At 43.6% G+C, this 16,786-nt stretch overlaps 1 protein-coding gene across 20 annotated transcripts in view; it reads right to left on the bottom strand.

Annotated features, from left to right (window-relative positions):
* Positions 1–16,786, bottom strand: part of STN1 (STN1 subunit of CST complex) — a 68,792-nt gene that overhangs the window by 19,181 nt on the left and 32,825 nt on the right. For all 20 annotated transcript variants that reach the window (XM_039481058.1, XM_039481057.1, XM_039481051.1 and 17 more), the window contains 4 exons: positions 13,695–13,766; positions 10,668–10,826; positions 7,487–7,598; positions 4,819–4,987 (listed from right to left, as the gene is read on the bottom strand). In XM_039481058.1, coding sequence (XP_039336992.1) covers positions 4,819–4,987; positions 7,487–7,598; positions 10,668–10,826; positions 13,695–13,766 — 512 coding nt within the window. The remainder of the gene's footprint in view (positions 1–4,818; positions 4,988–7,486; positions 7,599–10,667; positions 10,827–13,694; positions 13,767–16,786) is intronic.

Here is a 16,786-nt window from a genome sequence, read left to right on the forward strand (position 1 = left end):
TCTACTTCCTGCTTGTAATCCTCATTGTAGTATTTATCTTGTCTATTTTTGAAACTCACTTTTTCCTCAACAACTGATGGGGGAAGTGATATAACTCAAACAGAAGGGGCACCACTTATGGGGGGGAAAGGTCCCCAAGTTTTTTTAAAACAATGTTGTTAGCAAGAGCAAATATGAATATCAGTTTATTAAATAAACACACATTTTTAAACCTAACCCCTTTCAGTCTTTAAAATTCTAAACATTTTTGCAAGCTTGTGCTACAGAATGAGAATCACCAAAAGAAACCAATTATATATCAAAGTCTAACTGAGTCCTACTAGGTTAAGTGCAGGAAGTAAACAAATATCATTTATCAGGGTGTGCTTGGTAGATTTACATTTTGGGCATCTTTGTATAACCCTTTAACTCCATATCCCTATCCCTTCTGTAACCATTTGCACTGGTGCCAAGTTGATGCAAGACATTACCAAAAAAAAGAAAAAAATCACTTCTATAGTGGCTTTATAGCCACTTGGCACTAGTGCAAATGGTTGCTAGGGCAATGGAGAGTCAGGCCCATTGGACTTTTTTGTTAAGGACCACTCAGCCCTTTGCAGGTTACAAGAAATGGACACTGTCCAATGACTGAGTACATGGGCAATCTAATGCTTTTACAAATGGGCATTAGCAGGAGCAGGTCTGAAGATGTGTATATCACAGAACAATTGCAGGTTTTCCTTTTTACAAACAAACTTTGTAAGGTGGATTAATGGTGAAAAGCATCTGGGAGAAATGCTGTTTTTCAGGAGGAATGACTAGGTATCTGACTCCCTGGGATTTAATCTGACTCCCTGGGATTTATAAAAGCCACTTGCACCGAGAGCTGAGGCAACAGGGATTTATATTATGGTAGCACCCAGCGCAACTCCTTCTCTCCTCCCCCATCAGGACTCTACTGTGATGGGCACGGTAAACACACCTTTCCATACTCTGAATGGCTTTTGTAAACCATTTATCCTGTTCCTTCTACAAATGCTGTGACTTCAGTGTTGGAACTTTTCATCCTTAGTCAAATGATCATTCCTTTCTATAATCCAGATGGTTATGGACTTTTAGTTTGAATTATTTTTAGCTGGTTTGGAAAAAGTTTATGCCCAATCCTGTGTTTGATGTTCTTGTACTGGTTTCTCTAGCACAGACTGTCAGGCCTCCTGTTAATATTCATTCTTCTTTGTTTTGTTAAAAATATCACCACAACAAAAGCTCCTTTAATAAAAGAGGAAAAAGAAAATAAATAAATAAATAAATGGTCTCCAGGAAGCAACCACTAGGAAGCAGTTTACAAAACTGTGGGGGGTAGTTTTCATTATTATTTGAATTCAATGAAGAAGTTTTTTTCAGATTTAAATATCCCTCTACAGTGTTGCAAATCTAAAGCCAGAGTATTATGCTAGCACACCAGAACCAGAAAGTGAAACTCATCAATGCAGTTTTCCCTGTCTAGGGACATTGAAATGCAAAAGTGAATCAACTTTACTAATAATCAGGTTTAATACTCTCAGCTGTTATTAGTAATACAGCTAAGGATTTAATTATATATGTACATGGGCCAGAGCCTCAATTCATGTAAATTTGAATAGTTCCACTAACTTCAATGGAGAGACAGCAATTTATACCAGTTGAGAATCTGGCCTGTGATTTTTATCACAGTATAACATTTTCAGCATGTTACACACGCATTTTACCATTTAGCCAGCATCAGAATGAGAACCAGAGACCATACTAGCATATTATTGGAAAGTGTCCCATTTCTCAGTGTCTTTATGTACAGCTGATTCCAATTAGATCTAGGCTTCTGATCTCCGCTCCATCCCACAAGCCTGGCCTTGCACAACTGGAGATGTCCAACAAGAAGAACTTGTAATAGGAAGCAGATGTCCACCCACTCCTTTGTAAGTTTAAGCCTATTTTAATATATTGGGCTTCAATCCTCTCCTTGATCAAGTTCAGCACTACCCAGGCATGCAGAGCCATAACAAGGAATTTTTGCGCCCAAGGCAAGGGCCGGCTCCAGGCTCTTTGGCAGCAATTCGGCGGCGGGTCCTTCCCTCTGACAGGGACTCAGGGACCCGCCACCGAAGAAGCGGCGGCGGTAGAGCTGCCGCTGAAGCGCCGCCGATCGCAGTAGAGCTGCGCCCCTCCGCTTTGCGCGCCCGAAGCAAGTGCCTCACTCGCATCACCCTTGTTACAGCACTGCAGGCATGTTCCACAACTATTTCACATTTTCGGACAATGTATACCTTCAAGTCAGTGGCACTGCTCTGGGTACCCGCATGGCCCCACAGTATGCCATCATTTTTATGGCTGACTTAGAACAACGCTTCCTCAGTTCTCGTCCCCTAACGCCCCACTCTACTTGCGCTACATTGAGGACATCTTCATCATCTGGACCAATGGAAAAGAAGCCCTTGAGGAATTCCACCATGATTTCAACAATTTCCATCTCACCATCAACCTCAGCCTGGGCCAGTCCACACAAGAGATGCACTTCTTGGACACTACAGTGCTAATAAGCGATGGTCACATAAACACCACCCTATACCGGAAACCTACTGACCGCCGTACTTACCTACATGCCTCCAGCTTTCATCCAGACCACACCACACGATCCATTGTCTACAGCCAAGCTCTAAGATACAACTGCATTTGCTCCAACCCCTCAGACAGAGACAAACACCTACAAGATCTCTATGAAGCATTCTTAAAACTACAATACCCACCTGCTGAAGTGAAGAAATAGATTGACAGAGCCAGAAGAGTACCCAGAAGTCACCTACTACAGGACAGGCCCAACAAAGAAAGTAACAGAACGCCACTAGCCATCACCTTCAGCCCCCAACTAAAACCTCTCCAGCGCATCATCAAGGATCTACAACCTATCCTGAAGGACGATCCCTCACTCTCACAGATCTTGGGAGACAGGCCAGTCCTCACTTAGGGCAGGTCTACTCTAAGAGCGGGGGTCGAACTAGGGTACGCAAGTTCAGCTACGTGAATAGCGTAGCTGAATTCGAAGTACCCTAGTTCGAACTACTCACCCGTCCAGACGCCGCGGAATCGAAGTCCGCAGCTCCAAGGTCGACTCTGCCACCGCCTTTTGCAGTGGTGGAGTACCGGAGTCGACCCCGGCACTTCCGGAATTCGAACTATCGTGTCCAGATTAGACGCGATAGTTCGAACTCCGAGAAGTCGAACTCACCGCGTCGACCCGGCTGGTAAGCGTAGACTAGCCCTTACAGACAGCCCCCCAACCTGAAGTAAATACTCACCAGCAACCACATAATAAAAACACTAACCCAGGAACCTATCCTTGCAACAAAGCTCGTTGCCAAATCTGTCCACATATCTATTCAGGGGACACTATCATAGGACCTAATCACATCAGCCACACTATCAGAGGCTCGTTTACCTGCACATCTACCAATGTGATATATGCCATCATGTGCCAGCAATGCCCCTCTGCCATGTACATTGGCCAAACCGGACAGTCTCTACGCAAAAGAATAAATGGACACAAATCAGATGTCAAGAATCATAACATTCAAAAACCAGTTGGAGAACACTTCAAACTCCCTGGTCACTCAATTATAGACTAAAAGTCACAATTATTCAACAAAAAAACTTCAAAAACAGACTCCAACGAGAGACTGCTGAATTGGAATTAATTTGAAAATTGGACACCATTAAATTAGGCTTGAATAAAGACTGGGAATGGATGAGTCATTACACAAACTAAAAACTATTTCCCCATGTTAATTTTCCCCCTACTGTTACTTACCTTCTTGTCAATTGTTTGAAATGGGCCATCCTGATTACCACTACAAAAGTTTTTTTTTCTCCTGCTGATAATAGCCCACCTTAATCCATTAGTCTCATTAGAATTGGTATGGCAACACCCATTTTGTGTGTGTGTGTGTGTGTGTGTGTGTGTGTGTGTGTGTGTGTGTGTGTGTGTGTGTGTGTGTGTGTGTGTGTTCTTACTGTATTTTCCACTGCATGCATCTGATGAAGTGGGCTTTAGTCCACCAAAGCTTATGCTCAAATAAATGTGTTAGTCTCTAAGGTGCCACAAGTACTCCTGTTCTTTTTGCTGATAGAGACTATCACTGCTACCACTCTGAAACCAGTGCCTTCAAGAGATCTCATACACGGTTATTTCCACTGTGTATCTAGTTTTCATAGATCTATAAAAGTTAGAGTTTGAACAGAGCCTTTATTAGATTATGTAGTACACCCCTGCAGCTTCCATAATATTGTTCCCTACAATCAGGGCTGGCTTTATGACCCGCGGGGCCTGATTGGAATACTCAACGGCGGTCCGGGGCTTCGGCGGCACTTCAGCGGCGGGGGGTCCGCTCCGGGTCTTCTGCAGCACCGAAGGACCCCCCTGCCGCCAAAATGCCACCGAAGACCCCCAGAGCAGACCCCCTGCCGCCAAAATGCCACCGAAGACCCCCAGTGCGGGGCCCCCTTAGGCGCAGGCACACGGCCCTCTTCGGCACGGGGCCCAATTCCAGGGAATTGGCGTAAAGCTGGCCCTGCCTACAATACAGTTTTCCAGCTCTGCTCTCCAGCCCCCTTTTTAAATGCCTAAAGTTACAGGGCTTCCCAGGTACTGTCAATAATTCATGCCTATAGCTAAAGGTCAGGAATTGGCACCTAAATGTGCAGAAATGGTTGAAAACCCAAGACATTTCCACTTGCACAAATCTGATAGCAAGCACGAGGCACTATTTTCCTACTCAACACTCAAAAGCCAGCAATTACTGCACTTACCTGCTGAGAGTCAGTCCTGGACACAGGCTGACTGGCCAATGACACCAAATCGTCAACTGTTTCCAGATCCTGTTGGTAAAAGGTCTGAATTCTGTTCTCCAATAAGAAGTCTTTCACTTTCTCGCTCAGCAAGTCAATTGAGCTTCTAAGGTTCAGACCACCTGCGGCACTATAGGGATACAAAGCTTTCGTCACAAAACAAAAAGTACATAGCCAAGTTTTTAAAAAACAGGCACCAGTTCAGCTCAGAGGGTGGGATTTTCAAATGTGCCTAAGCAGAAGTCAATAGGACTTGTGTACTTTGTTAGGTGCTCTTGAAAAATCTCATTCCTACATCCTTATTCAGGCACTGAAATAAACAGCCTGATTTTCAAGTGTGCCGGGTATTCGGCAGCTCCTGTAGAAGACAGGCGATATAATAATGTTGTGATTTTAAGGTCTGATCTCTCATGATCGATGGTGTCAAGAAACAAAGACCTCAGACCATTGGAAAGGGGGATTCACAGCTTTCTGATGGAATAAAGCTTCTGATTCTAGTCAATGGAAGCTGCTGGGTGCTCAGCACTTTTGAGGTCCAGCTCCTTGTTTAGGCGCCCACTGTTGAAAATCTTGACCATTTATATATATGCTCACACAGAGTAGGAAAACCTATGTGACAAATCGTTTTCATTTTGCAACTTCCTTCTGCATGCTAACCCATATTTTCCTCACAAGTACTACTAACATCTTAAACTTGGGGGAAGAATTACAAGTTGTCATTTTCCCACCTAACTCTCCTAGAAAAACACTATTTACTCTCTCTCCATGCCCAATCCCCAAAACCAAAATGAGGAATGTTTACCCCAAAAGTTACGCAGATCTGAGGCACAGGATGATATTCATTCCTGGACCAGTGACAGGTCTAAATATCTGCCCTCTTTCAATCCTAAGGGCTAGAAACAGGAGCTTTACACCAGTTGAGAGAGCTAGGAATCCTCCTTTCTAAAAGCATTACATTTTTGTTGCTAGATAGATGTAAGGCTGATCACAAAATATTCGTAGAGTTCAAGACCAGGAAGACCATCAAATCATCTCGTCTGACTTCCTGTATATCACAGGCCATTAAGTTTCACCTACTTAGCCCTGTATGGATTCCAGTAACTTGCATCTAGCTAAAGATTATCTTCTAGAAGGGCACTAGTCTTGACTTGAAGACTTCAAGAGAGATGGAGAATCCATCCTGCTCCTTGATAGTTTGTTCTAATGGTGAATCACCCTCACAGTTAAAAAACAAACAAACAAACAAAAACCATCACAGGTAAAATACCTCCCTATTCCTATTCCTATCCTTGGATGTATAGACCGAGGAATAGTGATTAGCTTTTTTGACCCAGCATTGCACTGGGAGCAACCCCTCTCCCCCAGGTGTACATGCACCTCTGCCAATAGAAGAGAGCTTGTGTTGTTGTTCCGCTATGCTGGCAGAAGAAATCCTGTCGGCTTACGCTGCGTCTCCAACCAAGGGACTCTGCCAGCATAGCTATGCCAGCAAACATCTGTAGTACACACGAGTCCTGGGTGTGAGTGACACATACACACGCCTCCCCTCCTTCACAATTTCTAAAGAGCTGTAAGTATGTAAATCCATTTATTCATCTCTGAATATCAGTGACATTATAACAGAACTCTTGGAAACCTTCACAATCCATCACTAACTGCAAGCACTCAGCAGCTGAATTTCCAGTGATCTGCCACACACCATTCATCCATCTCCTTGATGCTCATCCCCTACAACAACCCTCCACCATTCCTTCCATAATAACTTTTTCAAGGTTATTTCCATCTCTATGCCTAATATGGCCACAGGACATAAGTTTGCATCTGTTGATTTCCGACATTAGGGTCTGCTTCCCTCCAATAATATTTCGAACACAAGCATTTGTCTTCATGCAAGAGCCTTTGCCAGCACCACATTTCAAAAGCTTACATTTTTTTCCTGTCAGCAGTAAAACTTCCTATGATTCACATCCATAAATCTCTATGGAGAAAGTTAGGCTTTTCACCAATCAGAGATTTATACACTAAGATGCCATATTTTTTCCACACTTAAGGGAGGCCACAGCTTAGCAAGCCAATCCTTAGTTTTCTTCCTTGGAACAGTCTCTCTGGTTGGATATATATGATCTCAGATAATTAAATTAATCTACTGCCTCTACAACTTCTCCGTTAAATCATCATGCCCACTTGCATCCTGTTTTCATTAGCTGTGTCAACGCATATGCATATTGTTTTCATCACATTCAGGAACAGTCCATATTCCTCAATAGCTGTTTTTACAGACTCTCACATTTGCTGTATCACATCAGTGGCTGTAGCAAAGAATGTTGTGTCAAAGGGCTGTACCCTCCAAAGAAATTACTTCATTCTTTTAGGTGTGTATGTGCAGAGGTGGGGTTAATGGGAGACGTCTTCTAATGTTTCCTGGTTTGGTCTCCCACCCCAAAAGATCTTGGCCATGAACATCTAAAGGGCAGCCTTTTCCAGTGCAACAGCATGCACCGCAACATCCTTTGCTTTTAATCTGGTGACCATGACATTCATCTCCACAATGGAGATCCATATTAACTTCTGCTAAGGGGTGTGGGTATTTCACCCCTAGACTGAACACCAACATCAGTATCCTGTTTACCTCTGTGCATCCTCTGGGATTTTGAAAGGCTTATCATAAACTTCTCTATAGAGGCATGGGAGCTCCAACATCCTTGAAATCTGAACCTCACACATAGGATCATCCACTTTATCTGCAAGGATATGGGGGGAAAAAACAAAAATCCACAAACATGACCAGGGCTTCGATATTAATTCACTAGATGAGCACAGCTGAGCTGCTACAGTACTACATATACACTGGAGCAGCACAAGAGAGTTTCTCATGCCAAACATAGCTGGCACATTCTGTTCTCTGCTATTCTACAATAAAGAAAAAATGTTTTATGTTATTACTTAACCAAAAGGCAACCATAAACCAAGTGCTTTTATCTTGCAAAAAAGCAAATGATTGTTATGATAGTTTGGGGAATGGGTGTGTCCAATTTTGAATTGGTTTTATGAACACTGTTTGCACTTATTACAGTCATTCTGAATTGGATCACCGATTAGCTAGCAGGAAGCTGACATGTAGTGAGGAGCTAAGTGTGGGAAGTGTGACAAAGCAATCAAGAGGCGATCAGCATTGAATGACTCTCCCCAAGTGGAACAATGGGTTACTATCTGCAAGGCCTTGCAGGTAGTTTCTGCACAGAAACCCCTTTGGGGAGAAAGGGGAGCTGGATTCCTCCCTAGCCTGAGCACATGGCTTGAAGAGCTGCAGTTTCCTCATTTCCATCTGACAGAAGGGCAGAGACTATTTTAAAAGATGTGCTTCTTCAAGTCAAACTGAAGACCCAGAAGCAGAAGCGCCAGAATAGGAGGGGCCAGGGGGCCATGGCCCTCCCACTTTTGGAAAGTTGGGGGGCCTGGACTATCCACTTCGGCAGGGGTCCCACCTCGGCCCCTCCCAGCCAGGCCAGCAGCTGGAACCCGGCCAGGGAGCCTGGGAAGTTGGGGGGGCCATGGACCCTTCACCTGCCTCAGGTAGTGGGGGGATGGAGGAGTCAAGAGCAGCTCCCGGCCCATGTCCCCATCCTGCAGCCCTCTCCCCCCACCCTAGGGCAGGAGGGTCCACGCCGCCCCACAGCTGCCCACGTGGCTTTTACCATGGCTGGGCTGCAGCCCAGCCCAACCAGAGCCGTGTGCAGAGCACAGGCAGTTGGAGGGAACCGTGGACCCTCCTGCCCTTGGTCACTGGCTCCCGGCCTGCTCTGGCTTTTTGCTTTGCTGAGGGCAGGGCCTCAGGCAGAAGAGGAGGGTTGGGGGGCCCTGCCCCCCACCCGCACACTTTTGGGCAGGCTCTACCGCCCTTGCACAGAAGAAGGGACCTTGCCTCCTTAATGGACATGAATCAAATAGAAAGACTCATAGAAGGGGCTGAGATTAGACAGACAAGGATTGCATTCAGTAGCTTGTTTTCCATTTATCTGTAACTCTCTTGTGCTTTCTAAGCGTAAGGAGAGTGAGTATGAGAGTGTGTCAGTCTTAGGGCATGTCTACATTACGATTCAGCAGGGGTCGATTTATCGCGTCTAGGTCTAGTGTAGACACGATAAATCGACCGTCAAGCATTCTCCCGTTGACTCCGGTACTCCACCAGAGCAAGAAGTGTAGGCGGCGTCAATGAGGGAGCGTCAGCCGTTGACTTACTACAGTGAAGACACTGTGGTAAGTAGATCTAAGTACTTGGACTTCAGTTAACGTAATTCACGTAGCTGAAGTTGCGTAACTTAGATCAATTCCCCCGGACTCCCTCCCCCAGTGTAGACCAGACCTAAGAAATTCCTTTGCTAAGCCTGTGTTTCCATGCTTTACTGCCATGTGGTCCCTGAAGGATGCAGGAAACCAGAGCTCACACTGCCACATGAATTCTGGGGTGGGGGATGGAGGGGGAACATGTCTAAACAACTGGGGGGCTCGGGAGGGCTGTGGCACTGGTTCCAGGGTCCAGATAGCTGGACTTGGTGCTGGTTCCTGCTGTCAAACAGCGGGACTGAACCCAAGACCCCCAGAAGTAGGAACTGTGACTAGTCACTATCCAGAACCAGGTGGTTTCTCAGCACATGGGACTGAGCAGTTGGATCCCATTACAACAAATTAGTGTCAATCCAGAGAATGAGACTGGACCGGGTTGTGACAACTGTCACCTATTTTTCCAAAGTGATGTGGATCTGGGTGAAATGCAGTGTAAATGATCCACGATTTACATTGCAAGACTTTAGGAAGGTCCTTTCTCTAAGTCAAAGAAAACTGAAGTTGAATACTGAAACCACCATAACAAAGGTCACAGTATCTGGATAGCATCCTTATACGCATTATGGTTATTATCTTCAAGAATAAATTGTATGTTGGGTTTTTTTTAGAACAGTGGCTCTCAATCTTTCCAGACTACTGTATCCCTTTCAGGAATCTGATTTGTCTTGTGTACCCTGAAATTTCATCCAACTTAAAAACTATTTGCTTACAAAATCAGACATAAAAATACAAAAGTGCACAGCATGCTATTACTGAAAAATTGCTGGCTGTCTCATTTTTATGATATACACCAGACCCTCGCTAGAACGCGCATCTATATAGCGCGAATTCACGTATAACGCAGTTGCAGCCATGGATCCCAAATTTAATTACTTTAATTGCAATTCATTTTAATGCGGTCCCCGCCATAACACAGTTCTCGCATTAACACAGTACCGTGCATGGAACCCAAATCCCACATTCTAGTGAGGATCCGGTGAAATTATATAATAAATCAACTGGAATACAAATATTGTACTTACTTTTCAGTGTATAGTATATAGAGAAGTATAAACAAGTCATTGTCTGTATAAAATTTTAGTTTGTACTGACTGCTAGTGCTTTTTATGTAGCCTGTTGTAAAACTAGACAAATATCTAGATGAGTTGATGTACCGTTGTAAGACCTCTGTGTACCCCTGATTGAGACCCACTGTTTTAGAACACCTACAAAGAAGAGTCGTGTTGCTCAGTGAACCGTTCCGTGGGACTAAGATTATATTGCTTACTAAAAACACATTCAGTTTGACCCCAAGAATTACAATGCAGAAGTGTTAGATCAGAAATCATATCAAACATAGGATGTATGAAATGCTCTGAGATTAGGCTGAAGTGAAGCTAATAACTTAATATCCAGCACTGTGATCTTGTCACAAGTTCACTTAAGTGTTGTGCTTTGTTTTTTTAAGAGAAACCGATATTGCTCACAATAGATGGAGGCCTGAATTTCTCGCTGCTCTCTGTAGATTCGGATAGGACCTCGGACCTTGACAACATCCCCAATTTCCAGCTTGGTTTTCTGGAGCACCTCTTCCTGGAGCTTCTTCATCTGTTCAACTAGATCACTGCTGCAAGATGTGTCTAGTCCTGATGCAAAAGATGTTGGGAAATCAGAGATAAATCTTAGAATGATGCTTTCGTTGTCACAATTTCAAGGCAGAGTTATCACAGAAGATCAGCTAAGAGGAGAAGGTTACTCACCCTGTGCAGTAGCTGAGGTTCTTCAAGATGTGTGTCCCTGTGGGTGCTCCACTTCAGGTATCAGTGCATCCCGGCACTGCTGATTGGAGATTTTTGGTAGTAGTGTCCGTCTGGGTTGTGCATGCGCAGTGATCATCTCGTGGAGCCGTTCGTGCCTCATGAAGTGCATGCACGACTCATCGACCTCTGTTCCTTCCTCTACAGTAGAGTCCATACTGCGAACTCCGAAGTAAAGGGGAGGAGGGTGGGTAATGGAGCACACAGAGGGACACACATCTCGAAGAACCTCAGCTACTGCACAGAGTGAGTAATCTTCTCTTCTTCTTCAAGCGCTGTCTCTGTGGGTGCTCCATTTCAGGTGTCTGTGTATCCTGGTGCCATTGATCGGTGGTTTTCAGTAGCAGTGTCTCTCTGGATTGCGCATGCACAGTGATTGTCTTGCAGCGCCATTGGCGCCACATCTAGCACACATGCACCCTGACCCCCTCAATTCCTTCTCAACTGTTCTCAGCCTGAAATGGAGCCCCGTAGCAGTGTCGACAGCAACGTAGGAAAATAATTAGAAACAGTTTGAATTAATTAGTGATATTTAAGTTTTAGTTTGTTAATAGTTTCCCATCTCCTTTTTCTTTTTGGAAAAAAATAATTCCTCTACACTTCAATCAACTGATTCACCTGTCTAAATCACACATTAATATTCTACCTGGACAGAACACAGCCCTTCCGAAAATCCCCCCGACTTTTTGTTTCCACAACCCAATGTTCCAAGGGCTCTGCAATATCCACACAGAGATGATCAAAATGGATCTCCAATTGCATCCAGGTGTGTTATCAACAGCACAAAACAGAACCCCCATCAGGGATCAGCACCCATTCAACAAGATCAGTGTCTACCTCAATAGCTTTCTTAAATAACATGCCAATCGTAGACATATGCAGAGCAGCCACCTGGGCCTGCTCAGACACAATGCTAGGTCTCACGACTATTTCCATCCACACAAGGGCGCTGCTCTTCAGTCACCTGAAATGGAGCACCCACAGGGACAGCATTTGAAGAAGAACCCAAGTTTCATGGTGACATCTTTTAAAGCGGGCAGCATGCTCAGCAGCATTGGAGTTCCCAGGCAGCACATCTCTGACGTGTCAGTTTTTAATTTAAGGCTTTGCATTTACTTATTTGTTTTTTTAAAACTATTCAGGTATTGTTCTTCATGGAAAAAACACATCTCAATTTCCCACCAGGAACATACCCTGAACTGTGATCAAAAACAAAGGTTTTAATTGTAAATTGGGCATCCCTTCCAGACTGTTAGGCTCAGCAAAATCAGCAGAGCTTTCATATAGAAGGGAAAGCCTGAGTCATCTGAGGTAACACAAAAGCAGTCGTGTGACACCATTTTGCGCCTGTAATGATGTGAATGCATCTTGACAGATCTTCACGTTTACGTAACACCTTTGCTTGAGAGTCAAGCTGATTTCTTAATTGTTTGAAACCTAAAGCGTGATCCTGGCAGCTACGATCATGGCTGCAGCAGGCTGGAAAAGAATCTGCCTGTTCCTTCCAACAGATGGTTTTATAAATTATAAGCTATTTTACCAATGGAAAGAGATTATTCAAAGAATACAGATCATATTCTACAAAAGAGTAGCAGCACCATTTGCTAACCTGCTCAGAATGGAACACAGACTAATACACCTTCCAGAAGAAACTTGGTGGCCTTATTGCTGTATTATATTTTGGAAATTAATGCTTTACCTTGATATACTTATTTGGGAGTGACACATGCATTAAAATCAGCTCTGTTAAACACACGGCCAAATTATCTACTGGTGTAAATGGGCACAGTTCCACTGACTTCAAAAGTGTTCCACCCATTTACACCAGCAGAGAATTCCCCTCCTCCCCCAACTTATAACTGACCTGAAGGGTGACAGTGTGATCTCTGTTATAAATGTGTCTGATCCAGAGCCTTTTGAATTCAGTGTAAGACTTCAATGGACTTTTCCACACCCCTAATCTGAGTGTAAAGCAGTTAAGCGAGTAGCAAGGGGGGGAACTGCCTTAGGAAAGAAAGCCAGACATAAGTAAACTATTTCACTACTACTGATCTGCAAGGAGAGCATCACCACTTTTTGGCAGATTTGGAACAGTTCAGCTCACTGAACAATTTCCTTCATGTTTTCAGGTGGTTATAGGCTACTTTCAAGGCACTCAATCATGGTCACATACATGTGGGAGCAGGAAAAACAAATATCCACACAAACTGAAAAACTGCAGGCACACACATGCCTGATGTATCAGAGGAAAAACAGAACAGGCCACAAAAGTCAACTGGTTCGGTTTGGAAATTGCAGCTGTAACAAATGGCAAGTTTCCAAGATACATATATATATATATATATTTTACCAGATGCAGTCACACAATGGGCCATAGGAAGAAAATTCTTTGTACTGTCAAACTGAAACGCTACATCACTCTGATAAGCAGTGGTACTAATGGTCATAGATGCAATGTTATTGTTGGCATCACCATTAGTAACAGCACAAGATGACTATAGGGAGAAGCTATGTTATGCGGTAAGCCTCTCAAAGCAGCCCAGGCTATAGGATGTACTTGTAAATATTTTTTGTGCCTGTGAATACAATTTGCCCTTGTGTTGACTTGATAATTTATCATCTGATCTGAAAAAAACCCCACACAAATGGAAGTGTTATTAAGTCATAGCTGAAAACTGTTATGTACTCATACATTACCTGACAAAGGCTTTTCTGCTTCCCTGGGATTTTTCCAGCAGATGCAGTTTATGACCCCAGTACTGTCATCCACTGTAAGAGAATTGCAGTAATCAAGGAAACAAGTGGTCTTGGCATTCCAAGAGATCTTAACACACAGCACAGCCCTACTTGTTTTGTCAGTACCCCTTTGGCTCAGCCATAGAAGGACACATTATTTGCATTATTTTTCTAAATAGTATAATACTTCATCTTATTCTGAATCACAAGTCAAAAGTAGTCCTCAGTTTAGACTTTTGCAGCATCCTCTCTCTGCATCTGTTGAAAACTGCACTGCAAATGTTAACTCAAATATTTGAAGTAAAATCATAACACACTGAAACAAAACCCACCTACCATATTCTGCACATCTATGGCCCCTTTCATTTTAGAATATCTTATATTAATTAGGCCTTACAAAACCCACACGATGTAGGCAAGTATTACTACCCTTTAACATTTAGACTAAATTCTTTGGGACCAGGACCACATCTTTGTGTGTGTGTGTGTGTGTGTGTGTATGTACAGCACCTAGTACAATCCTGATTCAATGCCTCTAGGTGATATTGCACTATATTATATATAAAAATGAAGTTAATGGAAGCAGAAAGGGGTTTAAACTAACATTTTAAAAAGTAGCTTCTAATTTTGAGTGGTCAACTCAAGGCAGCTTGGGTCGGATTTTCAGGAGTGCTGAGCGTCCATAATTTTTATCACCACGCTGCTTGGCATCTCCAGCTCTATATCTCAAGTTGGGCATCCAAAAAACTGAGGAAAAAAACTTACTGAAGCATTTCTACGGGTGAGATTATCTGTATTCAGTTTGATTAGAAATAGATTTGTGCATTTTATTTTATTTTGCTTGGTCACTTACTTTGTTCTGGCTGTTACTACTTGGAACCACTTAAATCCTACTTTCTGTATTTAATGAAATCACTTTTTACTTATTAATTAACTCAGAGTATGTATTAATACCCAGGGGAGCAAACAACTATGTATCTCTCTCTATCAGTGTTATAGAGAGCGAACAATTTATGAGTTTAGCCTGTATAAGCTTTATACAGGCTAAAACGGATTTATTTGGGTTTAGACCCCATTGGGAGTTGGGCATCTGAGTGTTAAAGACAGGAACACTTCTGTGAGCTGCTTTCAGGTAAACTTGCAGCTTTGTGGCAAGTAATTCAGACCCTGGGTCTGTGTTGGAGCAGACGGGAGTGTCTGGCTCAGCAAGACAGGGTGCTGGGGTCCCAAGCTGGCAGGGAAAGCAGGAGCAGAGTTAGTCTTGGCACATCAGGTGGCAGCTCCCAAGGGGGGTTCTGTGATCCAACCCGTCACAGCAGTTTCATACAAAGAGGAAAAGCTGCGGTCTCCTACAGGTAAGACAGACGATACTACCTACTGTAGTCCTACCACTGGCAATGAACTGGGGAGAAGGAGAAGTCAAAAAGCAAAAACCAAACCACCAGATGATTTTATTGTTCCATATAGATCAAGATAAAACAAAACTGTTTGAAGGAACTTGTCCAGCCAACATCCATCAATTTCCTTGAAATAAATTATTTACTAAATAAGAGAGCAGAGCACAAAGATCCTGTTCTAGCAATGCAAGTGTCACAATTCAGGACTAGCTGCAACTCTGACCCATTCTCTGGCGTCTGAGGGCACCCTCCTCAGATCTTAGGCGTCATGCCTTCGCCCCTCAGAGGGTACCTCTACATTTCAGCTCAGAAGTGTCATTCCCAGCTTGTGCAGACATACCTATGCTAGCTCTGCTTGAGACAGCATGGTAAAGATAACGGTGAAGCCAGGGTTGCCTGGGCGGTGGCCCAGGCTCGCTGTCCAAGTACATAACCATCTGGGCCCCCTGGTATGTATTCAGGCAGTAAGCCCAAGCTGCCGCTTCGGCTACCCCAGCCACACTGCTATATTTAGTACACTAGCTTAAGCAGAGTAGTGCAGGTATGCCTATGCAAGCTAGGAATCAAGCCTCCCAGATCAAATGTAGGCACACTCAGGGGAGAATCTCATGATTCTCCCACTCTTGGACCAGTTCCTAAGTTACAAGAGCCTGCAGACTGACTCCAGTTACTGAACCCAGCTGAACCTCTAGGGTATCTGCTGTATTTCTCTTCAGGACCAATGGATTATAGTGACCCAAAGACAGAAGTATTATTACACCATGCTTTGTTTCTATGGTTAATGAGTAAAAGGATTTAAAAAACACTGCAAGGGGTAACACGTCTATCTTACCTAAAGTCTTGCCATCCCTTGACAGAGGTCATAGGTAGATCTAAGTTCCCAGAAACACTAGCCTCTGGATTCTGGGTTCCCCTTAGCTCTCCCTGCCTCTGTCAAGATCCTGGTTTAAATCCAGCTAGAAGTTCTTTGTTCTCAGTTTTCCCAAGCTTGAACCTGCTACGCAAAACCAAACTGGTGCATTCTACAGGGGATCAAGTCAGCATGTCAAAGAAAAACAATGGCTTTGCATTGTCTCTCAAGTATTTTGTTCTTTTTTTTCCCCTTCAAGTCTAGAAATATCAACAAGTCTAGTCAAGCTTGGTTTTGCTAAAAGACTTCTTGGAGGCCTCAGCAGGGTCAGCTCCAGGTACCAGCGGAGGAAGCATGTGCCTGGGGCGGCACAGTATGAGCATCTTTTTTTTTTTTTTTTTGCTTGGAGCGGCTTGGTACAGCCGGCCCCAGGCCTCAGAGATGTATATAGAGAGTTCTCACTTTAATGGAAGGGGTGGGAGGTTCTGAACTTTATCACAGACATCCCTACTCCTAAATGTTTACTATATATTGATGTTAAATAATAGTTAATTAAAAAAAAGTAGATAGAATTTATTTTCCCTCTCAGTTGACCAGACTTCATCCTTTTCTCATTTCACCACAAGTTCTTCAGTCACTGTAGTCTTCCATGGTAGAAAAGAGTTAGATTTCTAATGACTGACTGATTGACTGACTGTCTGTCAGATAGAAAATCCAAGCAGAAATGGACGTGTGTGTTCAAGAGAAGAGACAGGGAAAATATCTTTCAGGTCTTCTTTATATATCAGAAAGTCGAAAATACAAGG

The sequence above is a fragment of the Mauremys reevesii genome, linkage group 7 (genome assembly GCF_016161935.1).
Source record: "Mauremys reevesii isolate NIE-2019 linkage group 7, ASM1616193v1, whole genome shotgun sequence".
Classification (NCBI taxonomy): Eukaryota; Metazoa; Chordata; order Testudines; family Geoemydidae; genus Mauremys; species Mauremys reevesii.